Raw genomic sequence first — 19,345 nt, 5'->3', positions numbered from 1 at the left:
CATATTGACGTTTAGTTACGGCGTGTTCGTAAATTGATTTTTTCTATCGAAGTGATTTATTTTATCGATGCTGGCGTTCGTAAATTACAAACAAGCGTATGCAAAAGCATTGGAAACTGATTTGACATCTACCAAACAAATCGATCGACTGATGCATCACCCCAAAAAATCAATTTACGAACGCGCCGTTAAATAAATTTTTGTTCCTCCCATTAATCTGCCAGTAGCTCCGGATGTTTCGGTAGAACTTAGCCAAATTAATTTCACTTTGATTCAAATAATTTCGCACAACTTTCACGTCTAGAGAACTCGAACTCAACGTGACTCGCAAAGTAAAGAAAAGAAAAAGATCGGGACAGAAAACCGTTGACAGTTAACGATCTCCCGTGATACAGGACGGTTGTTTGAGCACCTGTGCACTCGTAGAATTTTCATCCTGGATTTCAGGAGATATGAAGCGTCACGTGATTCGAGTGGGTTTTAATTCGATCTTCGTCTGAAAAAGGCATTTTCGGCATTTTCCCTGTGATTCATGTTATTATCCCGAGGGGAATAATTGCAATCTTAGTGTGTACAATCCTTATTTTCGTGACAGCATAAGTCACATTTTAAACTTCCATTGCATTCCATTGTAGTTTATAATTTAATAAAATAAAATAAAAAAATAAATTACTATTATTAGGGCATCTGTATTCGTGGTCTATTCTTGGGTCTAATTTATACAAGAATTGAACCGAAGAAATTAGATCCGATCCAATGAAAAAACTGGCAACTGCACTCGTGTTTCATTAACTGTCAAACGGTTTAGAACTGCGTCAAATTGGATCCAAATCTCATCAGTTTTGGATCAATCCTTATACCAGCTCTAAAAAGAGTTGAGTTGAAACTGGTATAATGGATCACCAGTGCGGTTGCTCGGGTCGGAATTTGGGTCTAAACCGGCTGTTTGGACCACGGATACAGGTGCTCTTATATAATAGTTCTGAGAGGTTTTTACCACCACCCACTAAAACATGACGTCATTTCCACGCGAAGTGATGGAGAAAGAAGTTCAATTTCAGTTTTGGTTTACACATATCGATTTTTATCAGTGTACGGAAAGTCGATGAACTGCGTTGTTTATATGTTTGGTTTGCTAAATCGTGAATCGATGAACTGGTTCTTTAAAATTTGTCAAGACAAATATTACAATTTTTGTTAAAAATTCTCAAAAATGAGTTCCGAGGACGATATTTCCGATGATGGGGGAGACTTCTCGGCCAGTGAAGATGAATGGTTACCCGGAAAATCGAATGACAAAAAGAAGAAAAGCCGCACCTCGGACGAAGCCGATTCAGATTCTGTAGCTAGCGATGAGATGGCGAAGATAAGTAATACAGGAAGAACCGGAAAACGTGGTCTCCGGAAAGTACTAGTAATGAGGAAAGGGTAAGACACCTTATTAAATTATGTTATTACTAAGCTCATAATTTTCAATTTAATCTCAGAACTTCGACGAACAATTCCGTCGCTCAAACAAAAAAGAAAGCAACTAAAAAGCAAAACGATTCCGATAGTAGCGGTGATGAACATCTGGTCAATCCGGACCAAATAGATCTAAGATCAGACTTTTTTAGTTCACCACCTGCTGCAGTAGCATCATCCAGTAAGGTTCCAACTTTTGATTGTAATGCTGGAATGCGGTTGTCCGATAGCTCTGACAACGATGACGATGATGACGGACATCATTTGTTACAAAAACAGAAAATTTCTGAAGAAATCAAACAAGCTGCCAACAAAAAACTAATTGCTAAAATAAATAAAACTTCTGAAAGTATGGTAACATTTGCTGGCCACAGCGAATTCAACAAAAAGATGGAACAAGCCCATGCCCATTTAGTTTCTTCAAATTCGGTCAAACTTTCGAGATTACCCGAAGAGCTTGAAGACGTTGGAAACCTTCTAGCTTTAGGGGAACCAAAAGCCAATTCCGATGACGATAAAAAAGCTGCGAAACCGGTTAAACGAAAGAATGAATCCGATTCGGATTGGGAAGATGTTGAAGAAAATAAAGAAACGAAACCAGTTCATGATGTTCAAATTACAATCGGATCCCGATCTGATGAGGTCGTCAAAAAGAAACGAAACAACGAGTTTGATATGGAAGTCTGCATCAAAAGAATTATAAATCGTGAGAGGAAAGAAAACCAAACAGTATTACACAAAGTCAACATTCTGATGGCCATCGGCCACGGTAACGTCGTCAACAACGTACTTAATAGTGCGAAACTTTTTTCACTAGCGCTCACCCTAATTCCGGCCCAGAAATGCTATCCAAAGGATCGAACCAATATTGAGTACTTCGAGCAGATAACGAAGTTCTTTCGTCAAATAATTGATCTGAAAGACAGGAGAGAATTTTGTCGATTCAAGAAGCTTCCCATATTGGAAACCTCTCTTCGTTTGCAAATGCTTACCAAAGCTGCGATTTGTAAGCGCGACTTCGTTCTTATTTTTATTATTCTACTTCGGGCCATCGGCATCCAGTGTCGTCTGGTAATGTCGCTGGTGGTCGTTCCGAAGAAAGTAAGTCAACCCGAACTAGCAATATCGCCAACAATTTCCGCAGAGAACAAGAGTAAATCCGGAAGTACTAATAAGGCTTCCACTGGTAAAACGCAGACAAAACTTAAGGACATTGACTATTCGCTGGAAAGCAACAGTAGTCAAACTTCGCGCAAAAGTAACAAAAAATCCGGTGCCGGTAGTAAAAGGGCACATCTTCAAATTCCTCAACTCGATGGTAACGATGACGAGTCGAGCGATGTTCCTGCGAAAAAATCGAAGAAAAGGGTAGTTCCGTCAAGGACACAGAAAACTACAGAGGACAGACTTCAACCGGTATGTTTGAAGATGCATTTTTTGGTCTATTTAATCCAACTTTATTATATTTTTTTTTATTTTAGTAGTGTTAAATTTCAAATGCTCGTCTGAATTTCAAAACTGTAAATTTTGTTTCAGAGTACCTCGCTTCAAGAAATTAATTTATTTTCACCGAGAAAAACTCGGAAACAACGGACTGCTGACGCCAGTGTTACCAATGAACGTCCTAAGGTAGTTGAAACTAGTAGTTCCAAAAAGCCAAATTCGGTTAAGTCACTTTACATCGAAACAAAGGAGCGAAGTGTCAATCAAAAGTTAGATGTCAAAAAAGAAACCGTTGTTAAAGCTTCGAGTTCTTCGGCGAAAGAAAAGTTATCTGTTACTGAAAATGTTTATCCATCGAAGTCCAAATCGTCAAATGTCCGAGTGAGCAGCGTTAAAAGTTCTACGCGAGAATCCAAATCCAAATCAAAACCAATAGTTGCTGATAAACCTAGAATATCTAGTACCTGTTCTTTACAGTCAAAATCTACCAAGACCCCAAAATCAAGCGAAGAGAAAGTACCGAAAAAAATCCTTAAAATTGAATACGTCGATCATAAACTAAAACGACGGCTGGACCGACGTATTTTATCAACCGACGACGAAATGGCTCCCGGTTGCAGCAAACCAAAGGGAACATCCAGTTTAAACGTATGGATCGAAGTTTTCGCTGAAGAAGAAGAGCAGTGGGTCCCTGTGGATGTCACGAGCGGGAAGGTGCACTGCCTAGAGCACGTGATCAAACAGGCTTCCTCGCCAATAGTATACGTGCTGGCATGGAATAATGACGGCAGCATCAAGGACGTATCGGCCCGTTACTGTCCCAACTTTGCTACCAGCACCAAGAAGCTTCGAATTGAAGACGAATGGTTGGAGGAAACATTGACCTCCTTCAAGGGACAACGAACGGCGCGAGATATCGAAGAGGATCGCTCCTTGAATCGAGCCCTACAAGAACAACCGCTCCCGACGGCCATTGGCGATTACAAAAACCACCCGCTGTACGCACTGAAACGACATTTGCTTAAATTTGAAGGCATCTATCCGGAGAACGCTCCCACGCTAGGTTTCATCCGAGGGGAACCGGTGTATGCGAGGGAATGTGTACACACATTACACTCCCGAGAAATTTGGCTCAAGCAGGCGCGCACCGTTAAGATGTTTGAAACGGCTTACAAGGTGGTTAATGCTAGGCCAAAGTATGATAGGGTGAGTATCAAAACAGCGAGAACAAAGACATTCACACTTCATGGTTGTTATTCAACTTTATAGGCATCCGGTCAAATGCTTGCTGCCCAACCGCTGGAACTATTTGGCTACTGGCAAACCCAGGACTACGAGCCACCCACAGCTGAAGATGGCATCGTGCCGCGAAACGCTTACGGCAACGTGGAATTGTTCAAACCGTGCATGCTTCCGAAGAAGACGGTACATTTACAGTGTGAGTATATCCTTTCTACCGTTTGACTGTTTGACTCTTTGATTTACAAACGTTTTAATCCTTTCAGTGCCCGCGTTGAATCGTATCTGCAAGAAGCTGCGCATCGACTGTGCCCAGGCCGTGACCGGATTCGATTTCCACGGCGGCAGCAGCCACCCGGTTTACGATGGTTACGTGGTTTGTGAAGAATTTCGCGACCTAGTCGTGGACGCCTGGTACCAGGAGCAGGAAGAGGAAGAGAAACGAGAGCGCGAAAAATTCGAAAAACGAGTGTACGGCAACTGGAAAAAACTCATCAAGGGGCTGTTGATTCGGAGGAAACTTCAAAACAAGTACAATTTCGATAATCTATCCGGGTAAGTCGCAGCACGTAGAAAGGTCGTTTGTCATCGATAAATTAAGTCATGTTGATGTTGTAATAAACCGTCATTTTCATTGGTGTATTCAAAGAGTTCTTGTATTTTTTTAAATAACAATTGTGAAATGTTGAAAAATCGATAGCTTCTTAAAAGCTAAAAAGTGTTAAGCAAATAATTTCAAATTAAAGCTGAAAAGCTTTCCTTAGAATAAATAGTGCGCCGAATCGATCCGAGATCAATCGAAAGGTTATAAATAATCGATAATTTGTACAACCGAAAAACAAATTCAACAGTTCCGTAATACGGAATCCCATTCGGCACTACTGGCCTTTAAAGAATATCTTACTTTGTATGATCCAAGATTCCTAGATTGATCTCTTGATTATCGGAAGTTCGCTCGTCGGGAGCGCAATGACAACCGCGTGTTACGGCGCATTGGTGGGCTCGTCGGTTGTTGCATCTGATAGTGTGGTGAATATTGCTGCTGCTGTTGTTGGTGCATTTGTTGCGGAGAACCATGAGGGAATGCACGATTGGCACTGCCGATCGGCGAACGATGATGCTGCGACTGCTGCTGATATTGTGGCTGTGGTGGTGTTGACGGTCCTGCACGATTCAGCGCTGCAATAAACAATAATAATACAGTTTAAATTGAAAATAAAAGGCCAATAATTCCATCTACTTACATCGTCCTTCTCCCCAGGAAATATTATTACGGGATATAGTTCCACGAGTTCCAAAACGGCGACCACGTCGATTCGAAATGCTACTGCGTTGTAACACTCTTGAACGAAGATTGGTGCTAGGAGTTTCCAGCACGTCTGCCTCGCTACCTTCTTCCATCTGAAACAACAGAACATTATAATTAGTCTTTGGCTTTTCTTTGGTAAATTTTCAATTTACCGGTGCAACGTTGGCCGTAGGTTTTTCTCCTTCCGATGTAACACCATCATCCCCAATGGCTTCAGTGCTTCGATCGGCTTCGTCTTCCAGATCGCTCTGCAAATCATCGTCGTCATCCATTGGTTCAGCCGATTCAGCCGCAGCAGCTTCTGAAGTTCCAGCGTCATGCTGCTCCTCACTTGTGTTTGATTCAGATATATCGTAGTCGTCTTCTATAAAAATAAAAAAATCTATGAATTTTTTTACACATCAATGAAGTGAAACAACAAACCATCTGCAGTTGAAACGGTCACTTCCGGAACCTGTCCCTCTCTCTCCCGCTCGGATTCGCTGCCACTTACAGCTGAAGATGGTCCCGCGATAGATTCCTCACTTTGCTGCTCCTCCAGTACTTCCACCAACGATACATCACTTCCACTCGGGGCCAATTGCTCTTCTTCGGCCGCCGCCGTCTGTTCGGCCTCGTTTGCCTCATTAGCTGTGGATGCCTCGCCGTGAATAACCGCCCGATGTTGTGCGTCCGGCGATGTTTGCTGTGGTGTCGTGGGCACACTGCGTCCCGTTGCGACACGAACTCCACCACTAGAATCCGACACTACGGCGGCACTACCACCGGCAGATTCATCCAACTGTGACAAATCCATGCGTGTGTCGTCGATACCTTCGGGCAAAAGTTGGGCATCTACAGTAGCGCTGGTTGCACGGCTCGACGAAGTCTCACCGAAGGTAAACCTCGCATTAGGAACTTGTGGATGTGGGGAGCTTACTGCCTCACTGAAACTGTAATTACAAACGCTAGTTGAGACATTTGTTCTACAAATTAATTCTATAGTGTTTGTTTGTAATTGTAATAATTATTGATCTAAATGATCTAAGCTATATACAACTTTCAAATTATTTATTTTTCTGAATGTAGGTATTTCACGGAGCGTTGAAGCCTAAGTTCTTCGCAAGAAATTAGAAATTTTTGCCAGCCATAAAAGCGGTATTAGCACCGTAATCGTGCTGTTGCCAACAGCTGGAGTAAGAAAAAAGCGCTGTTTCAATGGGTCTCTCCATGCAGTTCATAAAACATCGTTGAATGACCTCAATACGCTCGGAACATTTTTGATATCAAGGACACCCCGAAAAGTAAGGTATTCTCGAAGAAAGAACCTACCAGGCAACAGTCAAGACTTTCAGGCAGTATACATCTTGCCTCAAACGTGAGTAATAACATAACCTGTTACATAGAAGGACGTGAATGCATCATAGTTGTCACCTTCGGTAATCCAGGCTTGGCGACCTTCGGAGCTTTCATCGGTTGGAGAAACTATTACTTCGGTTCAACGTTCTGGTCGGATCATGTTTTCTTCCAGAGACGTCACTCGTCCTTGTATCCCATCCCATTATTGACCTGACCGCGTACTATTGTCCGCACGGTAGTAAACCATAAAGTGATACCTCGAACTGTCGTTAAACTATCCTTTAGTGATGTGAGGGCATCTCACGCTAGTGTACGACTTGAGGTTATCAAGCATACTCCTCCTCTTGTTGACTCAAGTCCTGATCCCTATTCCCATTATAAAGACTCGGGGTTGAAAGTCTCCTCTTGGAGACTCGAGGCCTGAACTTTTAATAACTCGAGGTCCGACTTCTTATCACCAGGAATCGAGGTTCGATAAGCTACTGTAACAAGCTTTATTCTCTGTTATAGATAGCTCATCGAATGTCAAACTGGCGAAATTCGAGAATGATGTCGTTCTTTCACCGACGAAGAATGTACAACTATTGTCTAGCACTGGATACGCTCTAGGAATTCGCCTGCTTTACCACAAAATCGTCATGGTGCTGGCTGATCACCTAACTGATCTCAGGACAAATAGGCTCCATTGCAGTGGGACCGTGCGATATCAAGTCTATATATATTTTTTGTTTTTGTACATTCTTTTTTTGAAATATCAAGTCTATATACGCGCAATAAAGTACCCGGTTGTGATGAACTAAGCTAAGCCTCAACAATCACGTATAAAAGAGCAGCAATGGCAAAGGCTAGAGAAGCTGCGCATAGGTGATCTAGACTGCTGCCAGCCAAGGTTCTCAACTCTACGGATTTCAGCGGCTAGACTACGCCGCCACGAGCTTACGGGCCTGCCTCTTCTTCGATGCCCATCGGGATTCCAGCCAAGCCCCTTTCTGCAAATCTCGTTTTCATCTCTTCGCAGCGTGTGCCCAATCCATCTCCACTTCCGTTCCCGAATCTCGATTTCTAGCGCCTTTTTAATGCACCGGCGATGCAGTTCCACGTTTGAGATCCAATTGCCAGGCCACCAAGCGCGGATGACGGTTCACAAAAACTTGCTGTTTTCGCGTTGTCATCGCATATGTGCACCAAGTTTCACATTCGTACAACAATACGGATTTGACGATTGAGTTGAAGATTCAGACTTTAGTTTGTAGAGAGATCTGGCGTTCCCGCCAGATGTTTCAGAGGCTCGCAACGCAAATCGGGCTTTTCTGATCCGGGTTCCGATGTCTTTCTTAGTACCATCATCAGGCATAATCTGGCTACTAAGATACAAGAAACACTCCACTTTCTCAACCACAAAATTGGAAGGATTTACTGTGTTGATTTCCATTGACTTGGTCTTTCCGACATTGATTTTGAGACCTGCTGCCTTGGAGCTTTCGGAGAGGTCGTCGAGTTTGCTCTGCATGTCTTGTTGTCTTTGGGCGAGCAAAACCATATCGTCAGCCAGGTCAAGGTCGTTCAGTTGCTCCATTGTCTAAGGATTCCACGGCAACCCTCGGTTCGGTCTACAGTCAATCGATCTAGTCAAGATCTCATCCATTAAGATGAGAAAGAGTAGCGGTAATTAGATACATCCTTGTCTCACTCCAGCAGTTACCGGGATTGGATCAGACAAGACACCGTCGTGCAGGACCTTGCACGAAAATGCCTCGTACTGTGCATCGATGAGATGGACTAGTTTCTCTGGGACTCCTCGTCGCCTTAGAGCCGCCCAGATATTTTCATGGTTCAGTCGGTCAAATGATTTTTCGAAATCAACGAGCACCAGCAGAAGAGAGTCCTGGAATTCGTTGATTTGTTCCAATTAGCGTTGTGATGTGGTCCCCACATGATCGTCCGGATCGGAATCCTGCTTGTTGCCGTCGATTTTCTCCTGGATCCTGTTCAGAATCACTTTGCAGAGTACTTTTAGGGTTATACAGATCAAAGTTATGCCACGCCAGTTATCACACTCGGTCAGTTCTCCTTTCTTCGGGACCTTTACAAGGATACCCTGCATTCAGTCGGCCGGGAATGTTGCAGTATCCCAGATGTCAGCGAAAAAACGGTGCAACATTTGTGCTGACAAGGTAGGGTCGGTTTCAGCAAGGATGCAATCAATCCCAGGTGCTCCCTGCCGTTTCTATTTCAGCCAGCGATTAATGTGATTTACTGTTGGCGCTTCGAGCTGCGGGTTTTTTGACCATCGCTATTCCATCGTTTGAGCTGATCTGTTCGATCGGTCAATAACTGACCTGCTCAGTCTTTCAGCGGCATTCTAGCATTGGTCCTTGCACAACTAAGGCGGCGAGAAATGTCATAAAGTAATCGGATATCTCCATTAGCGGCGACTCTTTCTCCCTCTTCGGTTGGGAGTTTGTCCAGGCTCTCTTGTCTCTTCTACAAGCTTGTTTAACTGCCTTTTCCAGCTCGCATATCGTAAGCGGACGGCTGCTTTGGCTGACCCGGTACATGCCTGCTCAATTCCGACTTTCGCCTCCGATCATCGACCATCCTCCAAGTTTCATCCGACATCCACTCACTTCTTCTTCCACAGACTTTTCCGAGGCTCGAGATACAAGCTGTTCAACGAATGCAGTTTTTACCTCTGGATTTTTCAACCGGCGGACGTCGCATCGACACCCGTCTTTCTCCTCTCGCCGTTGGACACGCGAAACTCTCAGTCATATCTCACCAAGGACGAGGTCAGATGCAATGTCTGCGCTTCATTTGTTGCGGACATCAAAAAGGCTCCTTCTTCATTTTCGGCTGATGCAGATGTTATCAATTTGATTTTCTGTTCGGCTCTCTCGGGATACCCAAGTGACCTTATGTGCTGGTCGATGGGGAAAGAGTAATCCACCAATCATGGTGTTGTTGTTGCCACAAAATTCTACAAACAGCTCTCCGTTCTCGCTCATCTGTTCTAGACCATGGCGCCCCATGATACGCTCAAAGTCCTGATTATCGGAATCAATCTTTGCGTTGAAGTCGCCTAAGTGGATTTGAATATCACCCACCCTTCGGAATTTTCTAACCAGTGTTCTTAATCTGCCTACGATTTCTCGACTGGAGTGGCGAAGGCAAGTTCGAGGGTTACGATCGTCGGTCAACCGGAAACGAAGAGGTGCCTAAAGAAGAAATCCCAATCGAGCAAGCGGTGTGACGCTCGGTGCGAAGTACAACCGGTGTGCCGGTTAGGTACGAAGCAGATCGCTCGGTTCAAGTGAGTTTTGTCGAACCGAGAACGCTCCAAGAAGCCGTTTCCAGTCCAGAGAAGAAGCAGTGAATGTCTGCCATGGAGGAAGAAATGCGTTCGCACCAGAAAATGGAACGTGTGAACTCACTTCACTACCACCCGGTCGCAAATTAATCGAGTGTATTACTATCTGGGAATCCAAGTTAAAAAGATAGCTTTCGCGCGTGTAAATATCGCATTGTGGATCAACTTGCTATGAAGGATACAAAAGTCTCTTAGATACCTACGGATTCCGTTTTACTTTATCTGGTAGTCCCGACGTTTTTCCACATGCGTTTGAGCTATCTCACCTCGAACAAAGTTAAGTTAATTTGAGATGTATCAGAAAAGAAAGTGAACAAGAAACTGTCATTGTTTTTTTACTACACATGTTCGAAGTTGAAAAACCGCTTTACTGGGCGATAGATGGTGACTTGATGGTACCTTGAAGTCTTATAGAAAGCGCAGTTAAGATCAATTTTGAACTTCAGTAGTTGGTCAAGTATATGTGTAGGATACGTATCCAATCACAGTATCTGCAGATAACAATGGATTGCCCCCGTTTAAGAGAATACCGTTGGAAGGGAAACTTCAAATTAACAAAAGATGACACCGAGTGACGCCAAACATTGCACAACACACACATATATACACAGTTTATCCTCTCTGCCATTCAGCATAACATTCGTTACGAACAAGAAGGAGCGACTAAAGCGCTAGTGCAAAAACCATACAACTACCTCTTTCAAGACGCGGAAACCTGACAGGCAAACTTTGAATATATGTGTGCGTGTTTACCTATGCAATGTGAACGCTGAACAATCCGCTGATATGACCCTGGCAGGACAGTGATAACATCAAATAGGTCAGTATAATTCCAAAACCATTTTATCTTTGATTTACCTTCTTTTTTATTGGTTTCTTTTCAAAAGAGTGATACTGAAATTTGCTGCTCCTCCACATTCCTGACTACACATAAGAAAATGCTAAAAACTAACCGTTTTACAGTTGTTTGTCGCTCTGTCTTTTGCAATATCGTTATTTCATGAAAAACACGCAGGATTATTTATTGAAATAAGATTATTTTGATCATTTCTATGCAGGATATATCTAATAGATTCCTTCTCTCGCTTTTATTTTATCAGTCCAAGGTTTTATCGTTTTTTTTTTTATTTTTCACTCTACGGTCGACACATTCTATTTTTAATTTTGTTGTTACACACTGACGGCCATTTAAAACATGTTTACTATAAGAGCGGCCCGGTACAAAACGAACGATCAAACTATGACAATTTAAAGTACTGAGTAGAAATCTAGAACATTTTACGAACTGAAGATTACCGAATTATAATATTATCAAACCATGTTCACCAAGACTTTTTGTTGTTGTTGTGTATCTTTCTGCGAGTTTTAAGTAGCTAAATAATTTCATATCTATTCGAAAAATAAACACGTAACACATATAAGGTTTGCCTGTACTATTGATCGTCACTTTTGAGGAAGTTGGTTGGTATTTACCTGCCGCTGGGATAGGTTCATTACTACTGACAAGAACTACAAGGCTAAAGAAACCTGGTAGGTAGCTCTGTTAACCGTAGCTTTTACGATTACGAATAAAAATAGCTCCCGTACACTAGAAAGTTCTACTGCTGGGAAGGATGAGAATATACTCTTGTCTGTATGTGCGGTTATGCTGGAACAAGATGATCACCTGCAACGTAGCTACGCTGGCTAACGTCTACTGTGTCGTAGCACTGTCGCTGAATTGTTTATGTCCTTTCGGGGAGGAAAGAAATAATAAAATTTTAACATTATGCGCTGACGGTAATGAGAAGTTGTCGAAAAACGTCTCATGTATTATAGGTTATCCAAGGAAAATATAGATTCGATTGGCATCAAAAACTTAACAAAATTATTTGACATTAAGGAAGATTGACAATATAAAACATCGCAAAAATAGACGGTGGTAGTAGAATTTAAGCAAAAAAAATGGTAAATTAGAAGTGTTTGGTCAAAGAAAAGTAAACGAAAATATTATCATCAAACTTACCCATCGTTGCGTCGGGTAACGTACAACGTCGGTGTGCTAGGAACGATTCGATCGTCCGCGCTTTCTTCATAATTTTGTTGCATAAGCATCAACTGCTGCTGTTGCTGCCGAGCGATTGGATTTACCTGACGACGACTCTGGGAAGGGGCTGGGGATGCGGTAGCAGTTGCTGCTGATGAAGAGGTCGACGATGAGGATGCCGTCGAAGCAGCATTGGCAGATGTAGATGCCGTAGAAGAGGATGTTGTTGGCCCGGAAGACGGTTCTCCGCTACCACTGCTGATGCTCTGAATTTGTTGCACTTCGTTTGAAGATTGCTGAGCTGCACTGCTACTTTCACTGGTAGCTGGGCCATCTGTGGTGGAAGTCGAGGGCCCTGCACTGCTACTTTGTCCAACCATCGTACTCGATGATTCAGCATCCGGAGCAACTTGGGATTTCGAAGTTGACGAGGTGCCCGACTGGTTAGGGACTTCGTTATCGTCATCTACCTCAACTTCGTTATTGGCTGATTGGACGTTATCTTCGTCAATATCTGGTCCCTCGCCTTCATCGTAGTTACCCGCCATTTCAGGTTCATCCTGCTCATACGCTTCTTCAGCTTCATATCCCTCGAACGGACCATCATCAGCCTCCGCTGTGCCCTCATCGGCTGTACCTTCATCGGCCATTCCTTCGTCATCTTCCTCAGAATCAACCACTATTATGTCATCCTCTTGGTCTCGCTGCGATGACGTAGGGACCTGATACTCAACTTCTAAACCAGATTCACTCACTCCCTGATTGGTCAAGAAGTTTAAATAAATTAAAAAAAACTTTTCTACAGAATAATCATTCCTTTCATACCTGAAATGTCTCGCCACCTTGCATCCGGGTACGTTTGTTGACTGGAGCAGACTTTTCGCTAGGTTGCTCGACGTTGTCCGTGGAACTATCACCTTCAATATCACGAGGCCGCTTGTGACCGGCAGCACCTTGACTTGTCGTCACGGTGTTACTGGATGTCGAAGCTTGATGGTGACTGCTCAAGGAAATAGATTGGGCCTAAAAAAGAAGACCATTTCAATCATTATTATATTTTTAAGGGTCTATTTTACGGATGAAACTTACATTCGAGGATGTTCCGCTAGTGCTCGGAGAAGGGTTTTGCTGTTCTTGTGCCGGAGGCTGCTGTACCTGAGGAGACGATTGAACGGACGGGGCTACAACGTTACTGTTTTGAGGTATGCCTTCGATGTGCGGCGAAACCATGGCCACGGTTTGAGACGATTGACCACCGGAAACGTGGATCTGTGACGGGCCCGGTTCGTTTTGCTGTTGAGCTGGAATGCTTTCGTTCTCCTGTTGCGAACTACTTTCGGCGCTTGAAGACGCCGTTGAGGCAGTGCCCATGGGTGGTACGGCTGCTACTGCAACATTCGCTGAGCTAGTGGCCGGCATGTAATCGGTGTGCGAGCTTGTCGGTGAAGAAGACATCGACTCATTGGAGCTGTTATTGCTGCCACCAGTCGTATGCACTTGTTGCTGCGGTGGAACTAAAGCAGTCACACTACCCGTTCCGGAGCTCGAAGAAGAACCCTGAACGATGGCTACATTATTCGAGGATTGACTGGTTGGTAAAACTGCTGCCGTGCGGCTACTTGCTTGAACTGACATTGGTCGAATGCTAGCCAGAGGAGTTTCACTAGCTCTTCGCGGAGTAACTGTAGCAGACTGTTGAGCACTTGGACCTGGAATAGGCTTAACGTTGGCAGTACGCGGACTTTCGGTAGAAGTTTTCTCCGATGATCCTGAAGCACTCGTTGACGGTTTAGTTGCCTGTTGAAGTCCCAACTGACGCGTCAATTGAGTAACACGAATATTCAACTGTTCGTTTTCACGGGTCAATCGGGCAATCATTTCGACCTTTTCTTTATCTTGGTCGGCATTCTCCTTATTTATACGAGATATTCTTCCTTCAAACTGTGATTTGAGCAATTCATTTTCATCACGTACATGCTCCAGAGACTGCATTTGAGCTTTAGCGTTGGTCAATTCTTTTGTCAAGTTGTTCTTCTGTTCGGTTAAGCTAATTATCCTCTGCTTGGCATCTTTCATTAGTTCTTGATTGCGATCTGACTTCTCTAATTTAGTCTTCATCGTGTCCAACTCCTTCTTCAAGTTATCAATCTCTTCCTGCGATGAAGTGATTTGCGATTTCAGTTCAGATACGTTGTTTTCAGCAGGTTTATCTTGCTGATCCGTACCACTGCTTCCTTCGCCAGCTTCTCCTCCTTCGCCTGCCGTTTTGCCCTCCTGTTCATCTACTTGCTTCTTCAATTCAATGTACGAGTCCTTATACCTCTTAGCAATCTTCCTGATTTGCGTTTCCTTGTTTTTAGCATCGTTCAATTGCTCTTCCTTGCTGTTCATCTCGTCCGTCATTGTTTTAAGCTCTTCTTCTCGCTTGGTCAATGCTGCCTTAACTTCACCAATCTCCTTGGTCATTTTTGCTCCCGCTTGACGCAGTACATCTAATTCCTCTGCATATTTCTTGTTTTGATCAGACGAGCTATTCAACTGTTTAGTCAAATTTGATACCTCCGACTCCAGTTTTCCTTTTTCCGTCTTAACAGCATTCAATTCTTCACTAGTTTTCTTCAACAATTCCTTTTCGTTGGTTAGCATCTTTGCCAAATTCTCTCTTTCGGTTTGCAGACGCTTCCAATCTTCCGGGCTAGTTTTGTTGGATCGCTCAATCAACAAATTAGCTCGCTGCCTCCATCGGGTAGCTTCCATACGTAAGGTTTGATTTTCATTCGTTGCAGATTCAATCTTCACTGTTAGCTCACGTACTTTGTCACCGAGTGGGAACAGCTCATCTTCTGCCTTCAACAAACGCTCCGATAATTCTTTTATTTTCTTATTCAAACCATCGCGTTCTTCCCGTAAAACTCGGTTGCTATCGGTAATTGCATTGAATGTTTCGAGCTTTCTCAAAATTTCTTCATGTTTGGCAGCCGTAACTAGGCCTGTTTCCGATTTTTCTCTCTCGGCTGTCAGTTCAGCTGTAGCTTCATCTAATTTTTTCTGGAACATCGAAAGCTCCGACTGAACGCGTACATTCTCCGATCGCAGGATATCAAACTTGGCTACTGCAATATCCTTCTCTTTACGTAAGAATTTGATAATCTGCAGCAGTTGATCAACCGACCGTTTCTCTTCATCCGTGATAGATCGGTTCAACAGGGATGTATCCTCTGGGCCGGCAGTGCTCTCGTCGTGCATTGATTCATCATCCTTTTTCTGTTCCAGTGCTTGTGCCGCCGTTATGGAAAGTTTCGTGCTCAAACTTTGTATCTGATCATGCAAGGCAGCGTTCTGGGCATTCAAATCAGTCAACCGCTCTTCAAGCTCGTCACTCTGTTTTCGCATCATCTCCTCTCGTTTCTTCCAGCTGTCCTCGCTAGCATTCAAACGATCAACAGCTTGATCACGAGCCTGTTTCAGCTCCTCGAACTTCAGTTGCGTTTTCTGTACATCATCCTTCAAACTGGTGAGCTGTTGTATGTCGGCTGAATGCTGAACCATTTCGTTAGCATACTTCTGTTCGGCCACCTGCAGCTGTTCTTGGAGTGAGGTGCTCTTCTCGCGCCATTCTCGCAAATCTTTATTATTTTCGCTGATTTTCTCGAGGGCTTCCTTCAACTCGACCTTTGCCTTGTGCAGTTCCGATTCTGTATCGGTTGATGTTGTCAATTGTTCGCCTGTCTTCTTAAGGGAAATGTCCGTCTTCAACTCTTCGACCTGTGCCTTTAGCTCTGCTTCGCTTTTCTTGAGGGCAGTAATTTCCACTTCGCTCTGGTTCTTATAGGTTGTGTAAAGTTCGTTAAGATCTTTCAATTCTTTCTCCGATGATTCAGACATATTGCAGTACTGCTTAACGTGTTCCTTTGTTGTAGCCAATTCCTTTCTGAGTGATTCAATTTCGATGTCATTTTCTTTGATCCTCTGCTCGAGTTCACGGATCTTCTTATTCGCCTGTGTTACAGGGTTGTCTTCATCATTTGGCGACAGTGTATCCTGCAATTTCCGGCTGAGGTCATCGATTTTACGCGACTTGATCTCTAGTTCATCGCGTGCATTTTTCAGCTCAGCTTGAACAGTTTCGGCTACAACTATCTCTTCCTCCATGCGTTGTTTGGCTGTCTGCATTTGACGTTCTAAATGTGATGTCAGCTCTCTAAACCGATCTTGTTCTTCCTGTAAACGGCGTCGCAGAGCGGAACATTCACGAGAAGTTTCATCCAGGCGAGTTTCTAATCGAATACGGCCTTCCGCCTCAGAACGCTCCATGGTCACCTTAATCATTTCAAGATTGTTCAACAACAAGTTCTGATTTTGGCGTTCACGATTGAGAATTTCGCGCTCAGTTTGCAGACGAGATTCGCCGTCCTTCAAGATACGGCATTCATGTTTCAAACTTTCGACCTGCACTTCAGCCCTGGCCAATTTAGATTGTGCACTCATAGTTTCGTCCTTGAGATACATGATGTTTGCTTCCTGTTTAGAGATTGTTGCCTCGTAGTTTTTGTTCCTTTCTTCAAGAGTAGCTATTTGTTTCTTATAAGTAGCCACATTCTTTTGTTGGATCTTGATCTGTTCGTTGTTGTACTCAACAGTGGCTGCTAGTTTGACGTTCTTGGAAGAAAGCTCTCTTATTTCAGTTCGCATTGCATCGAACTGCTCATTCATCATTTTATCGTTCGTTAATTTCTCTTTGCGATAGTTATCATATTCTTCCTTCAACGAAGCCAGCAGTTGTTGGTTTTCTTTAACTTTAACTTCTAGTTCCGCAATCTTCTTATCCTTTACAGCAACTGCTTCGCTGGACATTGCACTCACAGTGGATGCACTAGGAATTTCTTCATCCATAGCAATATCAGCATTTTCTCCCGTCAAAGATCCATTCAGACTTGCACCCAAATTAGCTTTGCCTCCAACAGCGCTATAGCTACGCATGGCATCGTGATACATTTTCTTGTAACGGTCCCGCTGTTGAATACACTGCTGCATCATCTGAGTTTGATACTCTTGTGTTTCTTGCATTTCCTGAAGCCTCTTTTGATATGACGCTATTTTAGCTTCAAACGTTGCTTGACTCATAGCATTTTGTGCAACCTCCAGTTCTTCTAGCTTAGCACTGAAATCGCGCACTACCAAAAGCAACTTCACGTTGTTTTCCTGGAGTTCTTGAATGTCGTTGAAAGTAACCAACTTCTTAGTGATCACCTCGTTAGCACTCATATCCGCTGAAATAGATTGATCAGCTTCCGAAGCATACCCGCCTCGCATTTGTTCAATCTCTCTGAGCAGGTGGCAAATCTGCCGACTAAGATCACTGCGTTCCAATTTGTATTTCTTGTTTTCTCCATCCAGATAACGTACTTTGTCCTGCATCGACACCAGCTCTGAGCGTATCTCGGCATTTTCTTCGATCAGCTTGTTCAACTGCGCGCTCATTTCCTCGTTGGCGTCTTTAATGTTCTGATAATCGTTCTGTTGACGCGTTAATTCTGGGGCACGCTCTTCCAGTTCCTGTACGATGTTCTTTATTTGCAGCTGCAGTTTGCTGTTCTCCTTCTTCTCAACCTGAAACATTGATTTAAGTTAAATTCGGTTTTTTAATTATGGTCTCGAAACTTACCTGCAAATCTTCAGCTGTTTTGACGTACATCGTGTACAGCTCAGTCAAGGTCATACCAGATTTTATCATGCGACTAGTAGCAGCAGCTGTTGGGGCCAACTTTTCAACGGCATTCTGTAAGCTTTCCTCCTTGGCCAACTGAATAAGTTCGTTGGCATGCTTCAGTTCGTCTTTGAGCTGTTGAATATTTTGATCCTTACTCTCTAACTCTTTCTCGTGTTTGAGAACTAGAGATTTTTGTTGAGTTTCCAGTTTACCGTAGGAATCACTGGCCTCATTCAGCAGCTTCTTTAGTTCGGAAACGGCTGCGCTAAGTTCTTCGCTTTGTTTTTTGTTATCCTCACAGTCCTCTTGGTACAGTTCACACAACTTGGTTTGAGACTGCAGTTCTTTCCGGTAGTGGTCTATCATTTTACGTGTTTCTTCATTTTGTTGCAGCATTCGATTTGTCAATTCCTCTGCCTTGGCGCTCAGCTCCTGGTTCTGTTCGCTGAGATGCGCAATCTGAGCAGTAGCAATTTTCAGTTCTTCAGTCTTCTCCGACAATTTGGCGTCAGTTGTCAAAGACTTGAAGTTCTGTTCACGGCGAACATTTTGCAAGTCCTGCAACGCCCTGTTCCATTCGTCCGTTAACTTTTTAATATGGTTATCCCGCATTGCTAGCTCTTTGTCCATGCGTTTCTCCTTGAAATCCAGGGAGAACTCCTTACTTTGGATTTCTTCCAGCTTAGCCAATGCCTCGCATTTGGTTACGTTAGCGGCCTTCAACTTCTGTTCTAGAGCAATAACATCGGCCTGCAACCGCTGGACTTCCATTGTTTTACGTTCAACGGAGTTGAGCAAAGTGTCTCGCTCATTGACAGCTTCATTGCGCTCCCGTCGAAATCGTGCCGTGTCGGCGTCGTTTTGCTTCAACTTTTCCCGCCCTTGTAACAACTCTTCCTTCACGTCTTCCAGCTCCAAACGAAGTTCCTTAACGCTCTGCTGCGAAAAGTGAAATTTGGACGATTCATCCTGGTATTTCAAGGTAAGCTCCTCGATCTGCTTCTCATAATCAACTTGAATTTGCTCTGGAAAAAGATAATTATTCAAAATACAAAAAAAATGAAGAACAGAACCTCAAGATACGAGGGTTATGTACATTTTTGCTTTCGCAACATTGTTAATCCCTGAAAAGCATGATTGTCTAACAAATAATATTAAATTTTAACTTTTAAAACAATATACTTGCGCCATACAAGATAACATAAATCGTATTATGGCAAATACAAACGCTATCGAGCTGAGCTCAAGCAAAAAAAAAAAGAACATAGCATAAAAAAACTACCACGTGCGCGTCCGATGCGAAATCATAGAGCACAACAAAACCAAAAACACCCGGTTTTTTGAAAAGTTCATCGCATGAACAAAAACAAAGCCAACAAAACATTCATAAGGGCGACATCTGTCGACCGTTTGCGTAACTTCAACTGGTCGAAATTCATCCATAACAAA

General features: G+C 43.3%; 2 protein-coding genes across 2 annotated transcripts; one reads left to right on the top strand and one right to left on the bottom strand.

Moving 5' to 3' along the window:
• The first annotated feature begins 951 nt into the window (after window positions 1–951).
• On the top strand, window positions 952–4,785 carry LOC129760513 (DNA repair protein complementing XP-C cells homolog). Its single transcript, XM_055758166.1, has 5 exons — window positions 952–1,428; window positions 1,488–2,880; window positions 3,001–4,113; window positions 4,177–4,345; window positions 4,413–4,785. The coding sequence occupies exons 1-5, from the start codon at window positions 1,214–1,216 to the stop codon at window positions 4,703–4,705; spliced, it is 3,183 nt and encodes a 1,060-aa protein (XP_055614141.1). The 5' UTR covers window positions 952–1,213; the 3' UTR covers window positions 4,706–4,785.
• A 6,422-nt stretch (window positions 4,786–11,207) lies between these two features.
• LOC129760512 (nucleoprotein TPR) lies at window positions 11,208–18,804 on the bottom strand. The gene is made up of 5 exons (XM_055758165.1): window positions 17,852–18,804; window positions 13,276–17,796; window positions 13,012–13,209; window positions 12,166–12,944; window positions 11,208–11,891 (listed from the first exon to the last, which is right to left on the bottom strand). The coding sequence occupies exons 1-5, from the start codon at window positions 18,665–18,667 to the stop codon at window positions 11,885–11,887; spliced, it is 6,321 nt and encodes a 2,106-aa protein (XP_055614140.1). The 5' UTR covers window positions 18,668–18,804; the 3' UTR covers window positions 11,208–11,884.
• Window positions 18,805–19,345: the final 541 nt, after the last annotated feature.

Source organism: Uranotaenia lowii, unplaced genomic scaffold, assembly GCF_029784155.1.
Source record: "Uranotaenia lowii strain MFRU-FL unplaced genomic scaffold, ASM2978415v1 HiC_scaffold_639, whole genome shotgun sequence".
NCBI classification, from domain to species: Eukaryota; Metazoa; Arthropoda; class Insecta; order Diptera; family Culicidae; genus Uranotaenia; species Uranotaenia lowii.
The sequence above is the reverse complement of the archived record's forward strand: the minus strand, read 5'-3'. Positions and strand labels throughout refer to the sequence as shown.